The 20,541-nt window shown below is 35.6% G+C and overlaps 2 protein-coding genes across 2 annotated transcripts in view; one reads left to right on the top strand and one right to left on the bottom strand.

Annotated features, from left to right (window-relative positions):
* The first annotated feature begins 17 nt into the window (after nt 1-17).
* Nucleotides 18-6,770, top strand: LOC111642214 (multifunctional protein ADE2-like). Its single transcript, XM_023388514.1, has 8 exons — nt 18-229; nt 864-1,061; nt 5,146-5,324; nt 5,388-5,595; nt 5,669-5,838; nt 5,914-6,091; nt 6,154-6,312; nt 6,385-6,770. Exons 1-8 carry the CDS (start codon nt 220-222, stop codon nt 6,549-6,551), a joined length of 1,269 nt encoding a protein of 422 aa, XP_023244282.1. The 5' UTR covers nt 18-219; the 3' UTR covers nt 6,552-6,770.
* Nucleotides 6,679-20,541, bottom strand: part of LOC111642221 (cysteine-rich hydrophobic domain-containing protein 2-like) — a 38,507-nt gene continuing 24,644 nt past the window's right edge. The window contains exons 2-6 of the mRNA XM_023388526.1: nt 11,408-11,462; nt 11,186-11,341; nt 7,970-8,026; nt 7,839-7,898; nt 6,679-7,757 (exon numbers count right to left, since the gene is read on the bottom strand). Of these exons, the coding sequence (XP_023244294.1) occupies nt 7,707-7,757; nt 7,839-7,898; nt 7,970-8,026; nt 11,186-11,341; nt 11,408-11,462 (379 nt within the window). The 3' untranslated portion in view covers nt 6,679-7,706. The remainder of the gene's footprint in view (nt 7,758-7,838; nt 7,899-7,969; nt 8,027-11,185; nt 11,342-11,407; nt 11,463-20,541) is intronic.

Below are 20,541 nucleotides of genomic sequence, written 5' to 3' on the forward strand. Positions count from 1 at the left end.
CGCGCAAGAATATCACACCATCTTACGTAACTCTACGGGCATTTAATTAAACAACCTCCTTTGTCGACGATATACACATCGTTTTCCGCTACGTAAGCCGCTTTACTCTCGCTCGTCCAAACATCCGAAAATTCCCTCGGCCGGCTTTCGACGCCTATTTTTTTTCTGCGGAAGTTACAATTACGGCAGGGGGCGTTTCGTCGAACACGTGCTGCGACAATGGCTGGCGGTAAGTTTCTTCCTCGTCTTTGCTCCTTTTAATTTGTTGTTTACTTACTTTTTTTTTATAACCACGCGCAAACGACGTTACGTTTTAAGGATGGCGAAACGTTATATCGAGGCCCAAGGTCGACGTTACTCGTGTTTGTTGGGGTGTAAAGTCCGCTGACGTACTGTACATAAAAAACGTCGAACTTTGTAACGTAGCGTGTTTGGTAGGAAGAATGCAGTTAAATTCGCGTGGAAAAAATTAAATGACTGAATTTCGCAAATGTTTATTTAATTGGTGGATTTAACCCAAACAACGTGTTATTCGAAACGTATCGCAAATGCGATATCTCGTTACACTAGATGGAATGTAGTAAAGACACTCGATGCTAATTAACGGATGTCGCTATTTACCTCCCGTTTTTTAAAGTAATGTTCCTACCACTTGCAACCTGTTTTCTATCTAGGATCATCTGTTGCCTAGGATAAGTGTCGAGATCCAAACACACAAATATAAATCCTTTGCATCCGATTCCACATTAGCTTTCGTGTTTAATTATTTAAATTAATTCTATAAGTGCTTTAAGGAATAAAACGTTTTAATATATTGTACCGTAATTTACACTACGGTTTTAATGCCGGATTATTTTTCCTAGGCGTCGAATTAGGCGAAGTGGTGATCGAAGGAAAGACCAAGATCGTCTACAGGATCAAGGACGATGCCGATCGGGTGGTCCTGGTGTCCAAGGACCGGATCACCGCCGGGGACGGAACCAGGGCCCACGACCTGGAGGGAAAAGCCAAGATTTCCACCGCCACCAACTGCAAGATTTTCGAATTTCTGAACGCAGTGGGTAAGAAACTTATATTTCGGTTTGGGCCGGCTTTATTTAATTTTGTTGCGGGATGTGGCGAGATAGGAAGGTAACCCCTTACCGTTTCTACGTTGCTAATTAAGCCACTTTTTGTGTCTTAAGACGAGTTATTTTATTCTATTCTACCGACTTCGCGAAATAACGACAGAAGGATAATTTTAAAAATTATTGCCACCTAGAATATACAGTCCATTTCAAAATTGTAAACACACCCAAGTTTTTTAATGACAATACTAATATAATAAATACATTAAATTGATGGTTTAAACAACACAGTAAACATTGTCAGATATTCCTAAAAATTACAAAAAAGTTATCACCGATTTTCAATGGTTTAATTTTTTCAAAAGAATAAACATGGGTGCAGAAAATTAGTATGATAATTTTTTTTTTTTTATTAATTATTGGTTTAATTAGTTGTCACCAGAAGGTAGTATCATTCATTATTACAAAGGTGATGCCAATTTTAAATGGTTTTTTGTGATTTAAAACAATACGTGGTNTGCAGAAAATTAGTATGATAATTTTTTTTTTTTTATTAATTATTGGTTTAATTAGTTGTCACCAGAAGGTAGTATCATTCATTATTACAAAGGTGATGCCAATTTTAAATGGTTTTTTGTGATTTAAAACAATACGTGGTGGAAAAACATCATCAGAATTGGAAATAAGTGAAATTTACCGACAAAGAAGCAGGACGATCTCTAAGACAAATTTTGGCAGCTGTAAATTGATCTACGTGTGCCATGAGAAATGTGTTAAAGTGGGCCAAAGGTGACGTGGAAAGAGGAGTGGAAACAAAGTCTCTTGAGCTAAAAAAAAAAAAAATGAATTTGGATGAACCTGCAGTTATAGTACTGGCACGATTTGAGGAAGAAAGAAGTCGGAATGAGCAGATGGTAAGATGGGGGTTCTGTGATGGCATAGGCAGGATTTGGATGGGGGTAAAACTGACATTATATTTATAGAAGGTGGAATGAATTTGGTAAAGTATTGAGAACTGTTGTATCCAAATTTAATAACTCGGATCGCTTATTGGGTGAGAAACTGGCAATTCCGACAGGATAATGCTACCGTTCGTGCTTCAAAGTCGGCTAAAAGTTGGTTTGTTGGAAAAAAATTAATATAGTCGATTGCCCGTCGTGGAGCCCCAATACGAACCCGATAAAGAATGTTTGGGGCATTACAAATTGTCTCGTTTAGGGCCAAAACAAACAATACGGCACTGTAAATGAACTGAAATTAGCTATCGTGGATTGTTGGGAAAATATTAAACAAGAACAACTTCAAAAACTAGTAAAACGTGTGCCTGATAGAATATTTGAATGAATTATAAACCAAATGATGGACTACAAAGTATTGAGACAAATCGTTTTTTAGTGTTCATGTGTTTATACTTTTGAAACAATGAAAAATTGAAAATCTGTGATAATTTTTTTTTGTAATTGTCAGATAGCCCTAAAAATTTCAGAAAATGTTTAAATTGATGATGTAAACAACATAATAAATACAGTAGATCGTCGTTTATCCGAAAAAGAATTCCAGTTGGCAAATTTAAATTTTTGCTAGTGCTGTGGTGCTACAATCTTTGCCTATGTTTTGGGCTACTCAAATATTTTACATTTTTGATACTAAATTAACTTTTGAAGTATAATTTTTTATTGTTTTTATATTTTTCAATGTAATTAGGGTTTGGATATAATGAAGGGTAATGTCGAAGGTAACACAAAAAAATGGAGAGAAAAAAAAAATGGAGAAAGCGATGTCCGTTAGACCACAGCACACATTCCAAACTAAACTATACTGGACCAGAGTACAACTCCCTTGACGAACATAACTCAACAGACCCCACACATAGCAGAGGGGAGGGTGCGACGATCACAAAGACAAAGTTCACATACACAACTTTCTAACACCCTCTCTATCGGTGTGCCCGGAGTCTGCGTATACACTGAAACTTATCATTTGATAATTTTTTTTTTTTTGGGAGCANGTTTTTCTATGGATCCATTTACGTACGACCAAAGTTCATTGCAAACAAGTATGCTACGCATTTGTAGCTTCCACGATTCGTAGTTGCCATCATCGAGTTTATCTACATGCTGTGTCCCCACACTATTCATGGCGTTGCTCTTTGTTCAGACGGGTTATGCCTTTCGTAAGCAAACAAGTATATATCACTTACTTGAATCTCCAATTAGATGTTTTTCGTATGGTAAACCTCGATCATTAAACCCTTAAACCAACCACGCTCTGCTACCATGACAGGGTTTGGATATAATGAAGGGTAATGGCGAAGGTAACACAAAAAAAATGGAGAGAACTAGAAAGCGATGTCCGTTAGACCACAGCACACATTCCAAACTAAACTATACTGGACCAGAGTACAACTCCCTTGATGAACATAACTCAACAGACCCCACACATAGCAGAGGGGAGGGTGCGACGATCACAAAGACAAAGTTCACATACACAACTTTCTAACATTTATTTCGTTTGTACAAAATAAAGAAATAATTTTTAACAATACAATAGCCACAATTATTATTTTAAAAAGTTTATGTTAGGCTTAACATCAACGAAAATTCAATGGAGAAAAATTTCAGAATGGGATGGGTTAATACATTTTTTTGTACATAATCGGTTATCCGAACAACCCCAGTCCCCAATTGATTCGGATAAACGACACTCTACTGTACATTACAACAATTGTTAATATTAGTATGTTTTGTTATTGAAAAAAGTTGGGTGTGTGTATAATTTTGATGCCGACTGTATAATACTGCGTAGAAAGACCATTCTATTTATTAAACACTTAAAACTATTATTAACGAGATTTGGCACTCGTACCTTTGTCGTCGTAGATTTTACATTATTTTTTGGAAAGTAGAGTTGTGTCCCTTAAATAAATTTTTATATTTTATTGTAAGCAGAGTTTTTGTTGGTCTGTTACCACGTTACAGTTTTATCTGGCTTTGGTTTCCCGTGGTGTACGTATTGCATTACATTCTTTATTTTATTTAATTTTCATCCCAAATATTGTGCCATGTGTGGTATTTTATATTTTGAAGATTAGTAATGATTAATATGCTTCTAAAGCAAGACCCATTTGATTTGTATCTGTTAATATATGAAATAATACAGCACGGGCTAAATATGTACTTGACATATGTAAGTATGTAAAGTATATATACTTACTTATATCCTGTAGAGGGACCCTAGGATTGACATGCAATTTGGCATAAGTCTACATTGATACATTAACAGCCTACTTTATATGTCCACTGTATGATAATGCAACCAAATAAAATTACTGGTTAGGCAGTTTGAGGCAATGGTTCTATGCTACTCCTTTATTAAATTTATTTACAAAAATTACAGTTAATTTTTTTGTATGGTTCAAAATATTTTAGGTCATTATATCTTTCATAATTCTGAGAATGTGGTATGTAACTAATTTTTGGAGAAATAGTTTTGTTTCGACGAGTCCAAAGTGTATTCATAATTAGTCTAGTGTTGTCGGTGTACAGTGCGTTCCAAATTTCTTTGGCTGCATTTATGCATGCACGAGAAAAGGGAAAAACAAAATCTGAACTGTTGTTATCGGAATATCGCACCAGCAATGTAGTTTATGCAGAAGAGGAAAATGGAGTTCTTGCCTGTAACACACAAGAAATGCATTGGTTTCCCTTGTTCTTGATAACCGTCCAAACTGTTGAACTTTCTCTGTAATTTTATCTCCTCTCTGGATTGGTACTGTAGTTTGGTGGCCTCATTTCCATGCAATAATGACAACAGAACAGGTCTACAATCTGTCAAATAATAAAAAAAAATAGTCCAAGAAACTGGAAAAACTGTGGAGGCCATCAATAATAATAAAAAAAGAAAGAAATAAGCAAAAACTACTCCACTGTAAAATTCATAGGACCTTCTAGTCTAGTTTTAAACGAATGCAAGTAAAGAGAGTTTGGTTTGCTTGGTGCTCTGTCATTTCTTGTGTCTGCATAAATGCAGCCTTACTTCAGATTCCTGCCATTGAAATGTTTCTTTTATTTTTAAACAGGTGTGAAAACACATTTTGTCAGAAGATTAAATGATACTTCTTTTGTTGCCCGGTACTGTGAGATGGTACCCATAGAATGGGTTACCAGGAGAATAGCAACTGGCTCTTTCCTGAAAAGAAATGTTGGGGTGCCGGAAGGTTATCGCTTTTGTCCGCCAAAATTGGAAACGTTTTTTAAGGTAAGCTAACTCGTGTTATAAGTTTTGTAAGAGCCCGAAGCTAATCTCTCTTCGGTCTCCCAGGATGACGCAAACCATGATCCACAGTGGTCCACAGAACAGCTGATTTCGGCCGGACTCCGGGTAGGTGGCGTGGTCTTGGGTCCAGACGAGGTGGATATCATGCTGAAGACCACGGCCACGGTCTTTGAGGTGCTGGAAAAGGCCTGGTCCAGTCTGAATTGTAGTCTCGTCGACATGAAGGTCGAATACGGAGTGATTCCCTCGACTGGTAAGACTGCTTTGCAGAATTGATGATAGAGTGTTAAAGCATTTTTGTTTTGCCACTTGATTTATTTTTTCAGGCGAAATTGTTCTCGCGGATGTCATCGACAGTGATTCTTGGCGTCTCTGGCCATCTGGCGACAAAAGGTTGATGGTCGACAAACAGGTATATAGAAATCTCCAAGAAGTGACGCCCAAAGATTTAGATCAAGTGAAAAAGAATTTTACATGGGTGGCCGAACAATTAGATGTAGGTTAAAAAAAACCCAAACTTTTACACAAAGTTTATCTTACTCTTTAAACTAATTTAAATTTAAAATTAAAGAAATTAACACCTAAACCAACATCACAAGTGGTCATTTTAATGGGATCACCCTCGGACGCAGAACATTGCGAGAAAATTGGCAAGCACTGCCAAAAACTAGGCATTCCGTACGAACTGAGAGTTACCTCTGCTCACAAGGGAACTGACGAGACACTGAATATACTTTCTCAGTACGAAGGTAGGTTTGATTCTTTTGGTTTATAAAAAAAAAGAATAGTATTGACAGGAATTTTGTTCCAGGAGAAGGGATTCCCACAGTGTTTGTAGCAGTTGCCGGCAGGAGTAATGGGTTGGGACCAGTGACTTCGGGAAATGCGACTTTTCCAGTCATTAACTGTCCGCCCCTCACCGCCGACTGGGGAAGAGAGGATGTCTGGTCTTCCCTCCGTTTGCCTTCAGGTAGGTATAATAATAATAATAAAATATAGTTAGTATTAAGAGCACCTTTATGATTTTCCTCCTATTCTCGAGGTCTGGGTTGTCCAACCATCCTGAATCCTGACGGTGCAGCCCTCTGTGCAGCCCAGATACTCGGGCTCAGAGATCATGTGATCTGGTCAAGACTGAGAGCCCAGAAGTTGAACACCTGGATCGGATTGAAACAGGCAGATCAGAAGATGAAGATGGGGCAAAAGTAAGAAAATTGAACTGCATTCCATTGCAAAACATGGATTTCTGGGGACCAAAGTAATTTAGGAGTAATTTTTGTAATGACATTTTATACGAGAATATGTAATATTTTTTGAAATTAAATAAATGCACAAATTTCAAGAGAATGAAATAATTTAATAACCTGAGATGAAACATATAAATGTAACTTTATATATAATCTTGCAAAATAAAAGTGGTATAACAGATTCGACAAAATGTTCGATGATTTTCCGCTTCGGCTTTCGGTTGTAAATCAAAGTAGTGAGATTGAAGGCACTTTGATTAATGTGCAACACAAAAAATAAATTTGCGCCAAATGAGAGGAAGTCATTCGAAAACTGAATTGACTGCGATAAAGAAAAACTTCAAATGTCTCGTTCCCGGCGAACGACTAAGACGTGCAATTCTCAAACGAGACAAAACAAAAATAACTCTTGTGCATTAATTGTCTTAGCTTTTTAGGAATCTTGTTTTGCACTTATTTAGATCTCGTCGGGCACGACAATGATGATGCCGAGCGGTACGCACGGTTGGCCAAATTTAAAATAGTGTCGTACTATACAGAACCGTCCGCGTGCCGTTGCTTCTTTACACAAAATAACTATTCTAATTACGAACACCGTACCTATTTTACACTTTCGGATATGCGATGAAAGACACGTGTCGAGAGAATAGACTTACGAGAGTAGCAGTTAGAAGAATAATATGTGATGAGGAAAAATGGAGACTCGATATATAGCAACTAGCATCGAATTAGCAAAATAATTTTTTGTTTGTTTGTTTTCTTTAACGTGTGGTTATGCACATGGGCTTAATAAAACTATAAATTCTAAACGTGGAAAGTTTAAAAGTTGCTAATATTGGGACGTAAGGTGACAAGAACGTTAAAACACTGGGGACGAGGTGAAGAGACAAAAATGCTATCTATCTTACAGAGATTGTCTTTGGCTAAAGTGAACAATCGGGAAGGCGCCGCCCTTTCGACGGAGGGACGGAACGAACCTCCCGCTGCGGTTTAGACGAGTGCGGCGACGCTGCAAAATAGCTATGTACATATCACCGGGTGTGGCCGCGCCGCGGGCCCGACGTCCGAGGCCACGGCGCGGTCCTGGAAGATGAGCGACATCCGATCCTCCCGCCATCTAGTCTGGATGGTGGATGGGCATTTTCGGAAGAAATTCCACGTACAAGACCTACGGATTAGATCATTGCATCAGAAGCTACAGACATCCTCCGGTCCCATCACAAAAAAGGTATCCCAAACAGATACTTACGTATTCCATCATGCTGTTTGTGTCGCAACGCTGTTTGCCGAGCCTCCAGTGTAATCCCAACTGCAAAAGAAACAATTTCTATATTTTTTAAAAAATTGTTGATTTCTTTTATATTTGTAATTAGTATTTACCTTATGATAAAGATGACTATTCTCCCAATCTAATACTTTCTCAATCGAGTGTTTAGTCTACAAATAAAAGAAAGATACCTGAGAATTAAAGGAAATTTTTACCACAATTTTGGGAAATAACCCTTAAATATGGAGAAAAGGTAACGGAAGAAATTAACCCTTAAATATTTTAGCTATAATATATTTACAGAAGTTTCTGCCTATGGCTTTTCTTCTCATAAATGTGTTACTGCCATTTATTCAAAGTGGTGTGGGTCAGAGTTTACAGAGAGCCAAACAGGATTATTGAAACCTCGCTTTTTCCGTTACGTCGAAGGTAGGCGGTATTATGCAAAAATTCAAATTACAAATGCAATGGACTGTTTGTGGTACACCTAAATTTGTTTCTAAAGATACAAACAAAACTGTCCTGTAAAAATTTATCTTCACAGAAAGCTTTACTTGACCTTAATATATGGTATCTAATTTAATGTGAGGTATTTAGAAACATAATGCTTCATGACGCATGGTTTCTAATCCATTTCTAGTTATCCCATCTGGCATCATTCAATTCTCAAAAAGGATGGTAAGCAATAACTTACTATTTAGGAATTTTGACTTAAGTTTACTTTTGTACATTATTAATTAATTAATTAGATAAACAGCCAGATTAGATAGCTCACTGTATGTTTCAATATGTGATACAACTTATTACAGTTGCACAAGTGGTAAAGATATCCACGTTGACAGTTTCCTTCAAATGTTAGAAGTGAAAGCTTATATAAAACTGGTTTGTCCTCTAATTTTGTAATTTGAATTTTATATTTAGTGATTAAATAATTCTGAACTTCTGAATGCATGATATTTTCGGGAAATATTAATTTGATGTTTCAAACGTTACGGGAACAGGCTTGGATTTCTAAATTTGCACTTCCGTAGAATGGAGCCGAAAAGCAGACTGCAAATCTGATGTGGATTTACGAAAGGGAAGGGGTGCTTAGATTAGATTTAGATCTTTGCATTGCGGAGAAATGTTTGAATGTGGGTAAAAAAGTGTTTGCAGATCTAGAAAAAGCATATGATAGAGCAAATGAATAGGGCAAGTATTACGTAATTATGGAGTGAGAGGTAAACTAGTTTGCTGTTTTTGTACATTGCTGCTCTCTCATGTCAAGTATGTATGTGTAGATGGCAAAGTGTCTGAGTGATTCGCGATTGAGGAGGGTGTGTTACGTCCCTGTGGTGGTTTGATGTTTTTGTGGATATGTGCATAAGGAGATCCAGAATGCCAAAGTTTGGAATGAGAATTGGAAATGAACATGTCTTGTCTGCTGTATGCAAATGACAGGAAGAGCTTTGGACACTTGTGTCTAATCTTGAAGAGGCATGCAAGGAATAGTTTTACTCACATTCATTTGCAGCATAGTATAAAGTGATTGTTCACCTTTGTGTTCAAACAGAAACGGACTGCATGATTGAGCCGGATAGTGAACAACTGAAACAAGTGAATGTGTTTATTTGGAAAGCATGATAAATACGAATGGAATAACGGTAAACTCTGGTGATTTTACCATCTATCTGTGGGAGCACAGGTGATGGGTGCAATAAGTAAATTTGCAAGGGATAAAAGGACATCCAAAGAAGCATGTGTATGGGAGTGTTGGGGTGCTCATGCTCAAGTATGGTAACCAAATTTTGGTATGGCAGAAGAGTCACAGGGGTTCCATTACTGCACATGAAATGAGGTATTTGAGTGGAATGTGTGGCACAATGAGGAGAGAAATATGTGCTGGAGGAATGTGGGATTAAAGGGAGAATGGTTCAAAAAGGTGAGTAAATAAGTCTACAATGGTTTGGCCACATTGAGAAAATGAAAGGAGAACAATTGTTGAAGAGAGTGTACATGGGAAAGATGGATGGGAAACATGATAGAGGAAGACCAAGAAAGTCTTGGTTGGAACAAGTAAATGAGTATCTGAAAGAACAAAGTGTCAAGTCAGAAAGAGAAAATGTGAAGTAGTATGCTAGAATAGGCATGAGTGTGTCTGGACAAAGTTGCCAAATATCCATTTGGCAACTTTGATGATTTGTAGGATTGTAGTCTCCTTTTGTATGCTGCTCACTTTGTTTGGATTATGTATGTACAGTAAGACACTGCTTAACACTGATTCAATATAATGCGGTCTGCTTGACACCTAAAAAATGCTCAAAATTTACACTGATTCAAATTAACGCAGTATTTCATTGATTCGTATATAATACGATTATTCCCAAACACGAACCAATCAGCAAAAGGTGGCAATTCTTTGTAGTGCTGTACTTCCCTTAAATCTATGATTGTTTTGTGCAATTTTGGAAAAAATATAACATTATGGATGCCATAGGAAATATTGGCTTGGCTTGGCAAGAATTAACTGATAAATGCATGAATGAATGGAATGTGGAAGAAGTTATGGAAGGTATCCAAAGATTCTCATCGAGAAGAGCCTATCACTGTATCGTTAGGTTGACAAAATTGCCAACTTAATCAATACAAGAGATGTAGACGAGCAGGATGTCGGGGAGTTACTGCAGGTTTCTGGTAAGAGCCTTACCAATGATGACTTCAAGAACTGGCAGAACAAGGAATTCATGTAGAACTGGAAAATAGATTCTGAAAACAAAGAACCCAAATAACTTGCTACAGATTTCTTTAGTAAAAGTTTGGTAATGATAAATGAAACTGTTGATCAAATTGTAGCGAATGATCCAGATTTTGAAAGGGGTGCAAAAGAAAAACGAGGTGTTTTGGATGCAATCTTCCACTGTTGACATTTGCTTATGGAAAGAAAAAAAAAGTCAACAAATGAAACTACACGACTTTATTGCAAAAAATAAGAATTTCAGAAAAGCCAGGACCTTTGTCACAAAAAATGAACTTTACATTTCTGTGTGCATATGTTTACGTGTTATTTAACATATTTTTATATTAATTTGCATAATAATAGAACTTAAAATACAGTAAAATTTGTTAATTTTTGGTCACATGTTCCCCTTTCCCTATTTACTCTATGTTAAAATGGTCTCATTTAATGCTGTTTCGCTTAGTGTTATGTCGTCTAGGAACGCATCCCCTGCATTAAGTGGGTTCTTACTGTATATAGAAAATGATTAAACTCATTGGAGTCTGAAATTCTCCCAAAACATCCCTAAATGAATGGGCAAAGTTGCATTGACTACACTGCTAAATTAACTTACCCGTTTGCTCAGGCAGATGACCGGCCAAAGAGAGCATCCCAGAGTGCAGCAACAACACAGGCATCCACAGAACAACCATTTGACGTTGACGGGTAGCGTCTTCCTCAGGACGCTGTTGATTCTGGTGATGGTTGCTTTGTATTCTTCGGGGGCCACCTGGCAAGATTGTAAGAAGTGAGAGGCAGTATTTAAAATCCATTAAAATTTTAAGAGTTACATTACCTTGGCCGAAAGAGCCGCGGGGAATTCCGTATCGAATCTGTTACTCAGTCCAAAGCTATAAAAAAAAAAATAATAATAATATAATATAAGAGATTATATTAAATAATAACACAAAAATTAAATATACTGTATTTTAAAATTATGTAATAGTTAATAATATATTCTAAATTTAAATCTTTAAAAATCTGTAGTAGTATAAAAAACATTAAAAGATGTTGAATACAATCATACCCAGCAAAAATAAACAAATAACGTAACCAACACCTTATTGCTTGCTGAGGGAGTTTTATTAAAAACGAACGTTTTCGATCCACTTAACGGATCATCATCTATACTGCGACAACGGATCATTTCTATACTGCGACAACGAAAGGATCACACAGTTAGCAGAAGCCTTAGGATATAAGAGAAATATTATAACGGGTATTGTTAAAAAATTTGAGAAGAATAATGATAAAGGCTCCAGACAAGGTCCATCTAAGTACACAAAATTTACATTCAACAAATATTTAGGAGGAATTATGAAGGAAATTGCAAGCGTTAAAGATTCAACGGTGATTTTGAAAAGAGCTCCCAATTTATATAAAATTCTTAGAAACGATAAAGGGGTTATTAAAAAAGAAGATAAGGCAGGTGTTTACAAGATTCCCTACGAGAACCAGCTATTAGGAATAAAAAAAGATTACGTAGGAGTTACTACCAGAAACCTCGGGGTAAGGATTAGAGAACACAAATATGATGCTAGAAAAGGGTCTAATACAACAATATTGGCCCAGATGGCGCAGGCCCAAGGATCCCTGGTTGGATGGGAGGAAGCGGAAGTCGTGAGACAAGTACACTCACCAACTTTGGCGAGGACGGCCGAAAAAATGGAGATATACAGGAGCAAACTTAAAGAAGGATGCATTAATGCTAGGGATGCGGAAGGTCTTCCCTCGGCTTGGAAATTTGCCGTTAAAAAGCTTACAAGTAGCGCATCAACTGAAATATGATATTTATTTGATTTAAAGGAAACTTAGTATTAATGTTTAGTCGTTGTAGTATATTATTTATTATTTGGTATCGTTTACAATTTATTTTTATTCATATTAATTAATATGTTATCAGTTTATTGATATTTTTGAATTTTTGAACTTATTGTTCCATTTATGATGTATTCCATTTTCATATATTCGAACCTGATGATGATCCGTTAAGTGGATCGAAAACGTTCGTTTTTAATAAAACTCCCTCAGCAAGCAATAAGGTGTTGGTTACGTTATTTATTAAAAGATGTATTTGCAACAAAGGATCAAGAATGAGAAGTTAGCCAATTACTTTTGTTAGAACTTAAACAATAGGCATTCCTAACTCTATCTCTCGATTCTTGATTATGAATACAAACATAAGAATATTTTAAAAGCAAAAAAAATGTCAAAATTAAAATGGATAATAAAATTTGGCCAAGTCAATAGAGATATTCACAATGGAAACTGTTTGCTTTTAGAAAAGCCAAATTATCCAAAGTGATGAATTTGAGCATGCATGTAGGCTGGACAATTTGGGGAAGTAACAAACCTAAAAAGTTTTTGACACTGTCATCTATGAATGTTGCGATTTTTGCTTCATCTTTATTGGACATTTTATTGATCAACATTACTGTCTTTTATGAGAATTATTTTGTGCCATTTCTGAGTTTAAAAATAAGACTTATTCCTCTGCTGATGGATTTCTATAATTGGTGAACATCCTTCAAGGCAGGTTTTCTTTAAGCTGATGACTTTTGCCATAGAACCCATACTAACGAAGTTGTGATCAAGAGAAATGATGCTTTCATGACATTTCTTGCCAATACTTGCTTTCTTAAAAGCAGTGGATTGTGAATACCTCTGATTGTAATTAATTAATTAGGGGTATTTGCAAATTAATTACAAACAAATCTGGGACTAGAGAAGTAAATTATGATGGTGAATCAAAAAGTAAAGACAAAAACCTTTTAACACATTTAATACCAATAATTGTGTACAAATTACATCATCTTTTTCTACATACTCCCCTTGCAGGGCAATGCACCTGTATTGCTGAACTAACTTTTGAATTCCTCTCAAAAAGATTTTTGGCTGCCCCTGAAGCCACATCTGCACAGCATCTTATATTGTTGTCAGAGGTAAACCTGAAATCACAGCACACTCCCTCAAATGAGCTATAATAAGAGTGTGGAAGCAGTTCAAACTCAAGCTGGTGTACTGTCTCTACCATTGCTATGCTGCTGCTGCTGCTGCATGGGACATGCACTGTCTTGGTGCAAATTTTGGACAGCAGTCCTCTTCATTTGCTACAACTTGTGGATTTCAGTCTGTTATATAGCAAATCACAATAATTTCCATTGTTGACTGTTTGCCCAGGTTCCTTAAAATACACCAGAATATCATCTCTTTGCTAGCAAAGAGTGATGTTTACACTCCAATCTTTTCTCTCGTTCTTTAGTTCTTAATGATGAACCCATGTCTCATTATCCATAACAGTTCTTTCCAAGATACTTGCATCTTCTATGTAGCATTTCAGGAACTGGGTTGCAACCTTGACACATTGTTGCTTGTGTTCATCAGAATGCTGTTTGTGAACTCAACCTTGTGCAAATATTACAGAACCCCAAGCCATCATACACTATGGCTTGTATAGATCCATAACTGACACCCAAGCGTGCAGCAATACATGTCAATGTTACTCATCAGTCTTCTTTGATCAAGACATTTGCCCTCTTGATGCAAGATGGTATGTGTGATGTTCATGGGCTTGTTCTTCTGACTTTGAATAAGTCTACCTGCTTGTAAATTTTTTGTTGATTCACAGTGCTTGCACTCCCCATCTGAATTACCATCTAACAGTAAACTTTAACAGGTTTCACTACCTACCTCTGTCCAAAAAAAATAAACTATGGCATGTTGTTTGTCAATGGTGTAATTGTGCAGTGGAGAGTCATGTTTTTGTCCTTCTGGTACCATGTGACTAACCCAATCATCGTCTAATATGAATGTTTGAATTGCATCAGCTGTTTTGCCTTGCAGTTACATGTTAATTTCAAAATTGTCTTTACTGTTTGATTCACCATGTATTTGACTATCATCATGAGATACCAATGTTAAGTTAATTAAGAATTTCCTAATTTCAATGTATAAAATCAGTATTCATTAATCCAGACAGGTTATTTTTGTTACTAAACATTCCTTGGATACCAAGTATGAAAAATAATGAATTTATGCACACACACAAAACTGCATTATTGAAAGATAAATAAATAGAATAAATCAACACTAACCAACACTAGAGTGAAGTTATTTACATACCTCAAAGCCTGTTACCAGTGTGAAACTCAAACAACAAAGAAAAAAAAACCAGTTTTCCACAAACATTTTTGAACCATAAACAGTTCTTCAGGTGAAAGTGAATTTCCGTTGGAATGCAATTAAATAAGAACATGATTTGAAATTTGAATATGTGTTTCTTGATGATGTTCCACTGAGCACGCGCACTCTAGCTGGTAGCAATTGATGAGATTTATAGGTCTTTGTGGTTAATACAAGTGTTGTTGAGGCTAGATCTGTAGATATAAATGGCCTCCAACCATCTTAGATGTTCTGTGTATGGTGAGGTGAGGATGACTTTTGCCTGGTTAAAATCTGGTTCTATGTCTGGATCACTGACGTAAACGGCAAGAGCAGTGGTGGTCCTCTCGTGCTGTATGTCAGCGATGTACTCTTTCATTCTAACCCCCCAAGGAGCACTTCGTAGAGCCTATGTAAATGAGTTCTCTTATTGCATCTGTGATCCTTAATTGGGATACTGTAAACTCTGGGGAGTCTGTCCTGGTTAGTAATGTCCTTTCTGTGGCCCACCAGTGGCCAAGCAGTCTTCGTTCCCTGAACACTGAAAGTTCAGTCATAGGTTCACGTCTTGCTCAGACGGGCTGGCCATGTGGAGTTTTCCGGGTTTTCTCCACGTCTGTAATACCTAAATAGGGGCCAGTTTCCCTTAGAAAGACCTCCTGGAAAAGCATCCCCCTAGGCAGATTGTTCAACTGTTGCATTGCCATAACTTAAACAAACGTCCTTTCAAAACTTAAACAAACGTTACAAAGAATGTCAAATACAGTTGGACATCTTCTGTATGAAATGCGAATGTGGCACTTCTTAGATATCTTGATATATAGTGATTTGAGATGTGGGTTGTAAGTGATTGGGATCCTTTCTTCATCATGGGAGTGGACTTGCAGTGCATCTTGGGAGCGGTGAAATCTGTAGATTAATTTAAGGGCAAGCTTGGGGTACCCATGGTCACTGGCTATACAATGAGTACATCTCAGTTTGCATGGAGAGCTTGTTGAATGGATGAGTGAGTGTGCGCTTTCCTAATTAAGGTATTATAGGCTGCAATTTTATACTGATTTGGGTCACAAGACCCGATCCTGGTTTACGGTACATCTTGGTATGGATTGCCGACCCTTCAATTTTAATGTTGATGTCAAGGAACTGGACCTCCGTAGAGTGCACTTGATCGATTTCCACAGTCAAGCCATACGGTTTGTCGTTAATGGAGTCAACAAAGGCTGAGATGTCTGGAGTTGTCCTGCATAGAATGATTATGTCATCTATGTACTGTACAGTATATCCTATATAAAATGATGTTGGGGAGGTGGCGAGGGAGGATCTTGCATTCAAGTTGTCTTATCACCATAAGAATGAGTTAAACTACTTTAAAGAGAACGTTGAACAAATTCCAGGTTTAATATAACATTTGCCAAAAAAGAGACCACCATTAGTCAAAATTGCTTCCGTTCTGAAAACCTTTAATAAAGAGGATCTTGCTTTAGACATTTTTGAGCAAAACCTGTACATTTTTCTCACCTATACTGAATGCACTTTTGTTGAAAACATTAACATAAGGTTTCCACTTAACCAAAAAAAAATGAAAATGATATTTCCTGGATTCTTGAAGTATCTCCACAAATTAGAGAAAATATGATAAAAGCAAGAAAAATCCATCTTCTTTGGACAACCTGTCCTGTCTTTGACTTTCCCCCTATAACACAGTGCCATCGCTGTTTATCATTTGGATATTTTGTGAAAAATTGTTCTTTAAAAGAAAATGTGTGTAGCCATTGTAACGGAAATCATTTATATAAAGATTGTCAAAACAAATCGAAGTGTGTTAACTGCGTAAGAGAAAACACAGTACAGAATTGTCACAACACAATGGATAAAACTTGCCCAGTGTATCTAAGAGAAAAAACTAAATTCCAACAAAGAACTAACTACATAATACAGTGATATGCAAGGCTACTTCACAACAAGAATTAACCAGTGTCTGGAGATTGTGATCTGACATTTGTATTTTGGAACTGTAAAATGAATATCGTTGTATAATATTTACTTATTGTATAATTTTAATTAATGATCTTAGTTTAATTAAAATGCCTCAATGTCCTTTTCTTACTAAATTATAAATTTTCTTCTATAAACAAGCATTCACTATTATCAGGACTTTGTATTGTCTGTTAAGGCAGTATAATGAGTTTCACAGAAAACAATTTTTATTTAATATTTAATTTAAAAAAATTTTTTTTCTGTGAAACTCTGTATTGTCTGTTAAGCCAGTATAATAAGTCCTGATAATAGTGAATGCTTGTTTATAGAAGAAAATTTATAATTTAATGATCTTAATTCTTTCTAATAATTGTTACCAAGGATCATACATTTTGTCATATAAATTGTATGTGCTTAGCATACTTTGAATTTCCTTTATTGCTTGTACTTTGCTATCAATGACACTTTTAATGTCAAGTATTTCTCTCTGATTGGCAAGTTGCTGATTATTTTACTTATTTATTGTTTCTTATTGTATAATCAAGTATATATATTTGATAATAATGGTGAACTTTACATGTTTTTCAATACTAACAGCAACTTGTCATGAATTTGTATATATTAGGTTGTTCAGAAAGTAAGTTCGTTTTTTTTACCACTAGACGGATTAGTCATATTTTTCCAGTCATTTTCATTCCAAACTGTATTATCATTATATATTTTGACAGCTAGTATTTTAATTCTTACATGTAAAAAATTTTGTTTGATTTTGTGCAATTGTTTATTTTTTGTGTCCCATCAAACATGGAAGATCGAAAGCATCATTTTCGGAATATTTTGCTTTTTTATTACCAAAAAATCAAAATGCCGTTCAAGCAAGGAAAAAATTGTGGTACATGTATGGAGATGATGTATTGACAGAACGACAGTGCCAAAACTGGTTTACAAAATTTCGTTCTGGCAATTTCAATATTGAAGATGTGCCACGTTCTGGATGGCCAGTTGAAGCCAATGAAAACAAAATAAAGGTAACGATTGAAGCAAACTGCCGAATAACACCACATGAAATCACTAAGAGATTAAATTTGTCAAATTGAACTGTTTATGATTACTTGAAACAAATTGGTTTTGTTTCAAAGCTTGATATATGGGTTCCACATGTTCTTAAAGAGAGATGCTCTCTTTGGTGGGATTTCAAGGAAATTTTTTTTGGAGCTTTTATCAGACAATTTAACAATTGATTCGAAAGTGTACTGCCATCGAGTAAACAAATTGAGTAATATCATCAAATAGAAAAGGCGTCCAGAATTGATCAACAAAACAGGTGTAGTGTTTTACCACGATAACGTCAAATTTCACACAAGTTTGGTAACTGGTCAGAAACTGTTATAACTTAGATGGGATGTGCTATCACAACGACCATATTCGCCAGATCGAGCACACTCAGATTATTACTTGTTCCGGTCTATACAAATTTTTGTTAACTGTAAGACATTTACTTGAAATGACAATGTCAAAAATCACTTGGATCAGTTTTTTGTAAGCAACGATCAAAACTTTTACGAATGTGAAATCGTGCTCAATGTCTTATCACCATCTCACATAAGCCCCATCTTGGGACTTATGTGAGATGGTGATAAGACATTCAAGTTCTAGAGATGGCACATTTATTATGCTACAATTCATTTTCACAAATTTAATCTGTAAATAAATATCTAATGATACCAATGTACTTTCTGTGATTTGGTAGTCAAGTATTGGAACATGTTTTTATTTGGACTGGTTAAAAAAATAGCAATGGGTTAAGATTATAAACACTCTAACCAAATTTTTATTCTCAAAGTCAGAATAGAAAGCTAGACATAATGGTTCTAAATAATAATAAATCTTTAGTTGTAAAATGAATGTCTGTGTATCCAATTTTTCTTTCTGATGTTACATCTGGGATTCATTATCTGACTAATGGATGTCCATTTGGATTATTAACGAGGTTAAGAAAAGTTTAATTTGAATTTATTCCTCATCTCAAAAAATTCAGTATACAGTAGAGTGTCGATTATCTGAAAGTCAATCATCTGAAAGAATTCCAGTCGGCAAATTTAAATTTTCGCCAGTGCTGTGGCGCTGCAATCTTCAGCTATGTCTTGGGCTACTCAAATATTTTACGTTTTTGATACTAAATTAACTTCTGAAGTATAATTTTTTATTGTTTTTATATTTTTCAATATATTTTGTTCGTATAAAATAAAAAAATAAATTATTTNTAAATATAATTAAATTATTTGTTTTCAGTTGATCCAAACATAAGACAAAGAACAGATGCAACTCCTGGAAGTCAGTCTGCCACATTTAATTGGAATGATGAAACCACACACTTGCTTCTTGATGAATATAAAATAAATGAAAGCATATTTTCGTCTCCTTATTTTAAAAAAAAAACAAGTGTGGGAAAAAATAGCCAATAGCTTTAAAAGCTATGGCTATTCTGTAACAGCACTTCAATGTGAAAATAAATTTAAATCTTTAAAAAACTGTAGTAGTATAAAAAACATTAAAAGATGTTGAATACAATCATACCCAGCAAAAATAAACAAATAACGTAAACGTTATTGTTAAATAAACAAAAGTAATAAGTAGAATTACGTAAATGTAATTGTTATTCTAAATTTAAATCTTTAAAAATCTGTAGTAGTATAAAAAACATTAAAAGATGTTGAATACAATCATACCCAGCAAAAATAAACAAATAACGTAACCAACACCTTATTGCTTGCTGAGGGAGTTTTATTAAAAACGAACGTTTTCGATCCACTTAACGGATCATCATCTATACTGCGACAACGGATCATTTCTATACTGCGACAACGTTATAGACTGGGTTACTGAGATCGAAAGGATCACACAGTTAGCAGAAGCCTTAGGATATAAGAGAAATATTATAACGGGTATTGTTAAAAAATTTGAGAAGAATAATGATAAAGGCTCCAGACAAGGTCCATCTAAGTACACAAAATTTACATTCAACAAATATTTAGGAGGAATTATGAAGGAAATTGCAAGCGTTAAAGATTCAAAGGTGATTTTGAAAAGAGCTCCCAACTTATATAAAATTCTTAGAAACGATAAAGGGGTTATTAAAAAAGAGGATAAGGCAGGTGTTTACAAGGTTCCCTACGAGAACCAGCTATTAGGAATAAAAAAAAGATTACGTAGGAGTTACTACCAGAAACCTCGGGGTAAGGATTAGGGAACACAAGTATGATGCTAGAAAAGGATCTAATACGACAATATTGGCAAAGATGGCGCAGGCCCAAGGATCCCTGGTTGGATGGGAGGAAGCGGAAGTCGTGAGGCAAGTACACTCACCAACTTTGGCGAGGACAGCCGAAAAAATGGAGATATACAGGAGCAAACTTAAAGACGGATGCATTAATGCTAGGGATGCGGAAGGTCTTCCCTCGGCTTGGAAATTTGCCGTTAAAAAGCTTACAAGTAGCGCATCATCTGAAATATGATATTTAATTGATTTAAAGGAAACATAGTATTAATGTTTAGTCGTTGTAGTATATTATTTATTATTTGGTATCGTTTACAATTTATTTTTATTCATATTAATTAATATGTTATCAGTTTATTGATATTTTTGAATTTTTGAACTTATTGTTCCATTTATGATGTATTCCATTTTCATATATTCGAACCTGATGATGATCCGTTAAGTGGATCGAAAACGTTCGTTTTTAATAAAACTCCCTCAGCAAGCAATAAGGTGTTGGTTACGTTATTTGTTTA

Source organism: Centruroides sculpturatus, unplaced genomic scaffold, assembly GCF_000671375.1.
Source record: "Centruroides sculpturatus isolate CEXI.00-Female unplaced genomic scaffold, Cexi_2.0 scaffold130, whole genome shotgun sequence".
NCBI classification, from domain to species: domain Eukaryota; kingdom Metazoa; phylum Arthropoda; class Arachnida; order Scorpiones; family Buthidae; genus Centruroides; species Centruroides sculpturatus.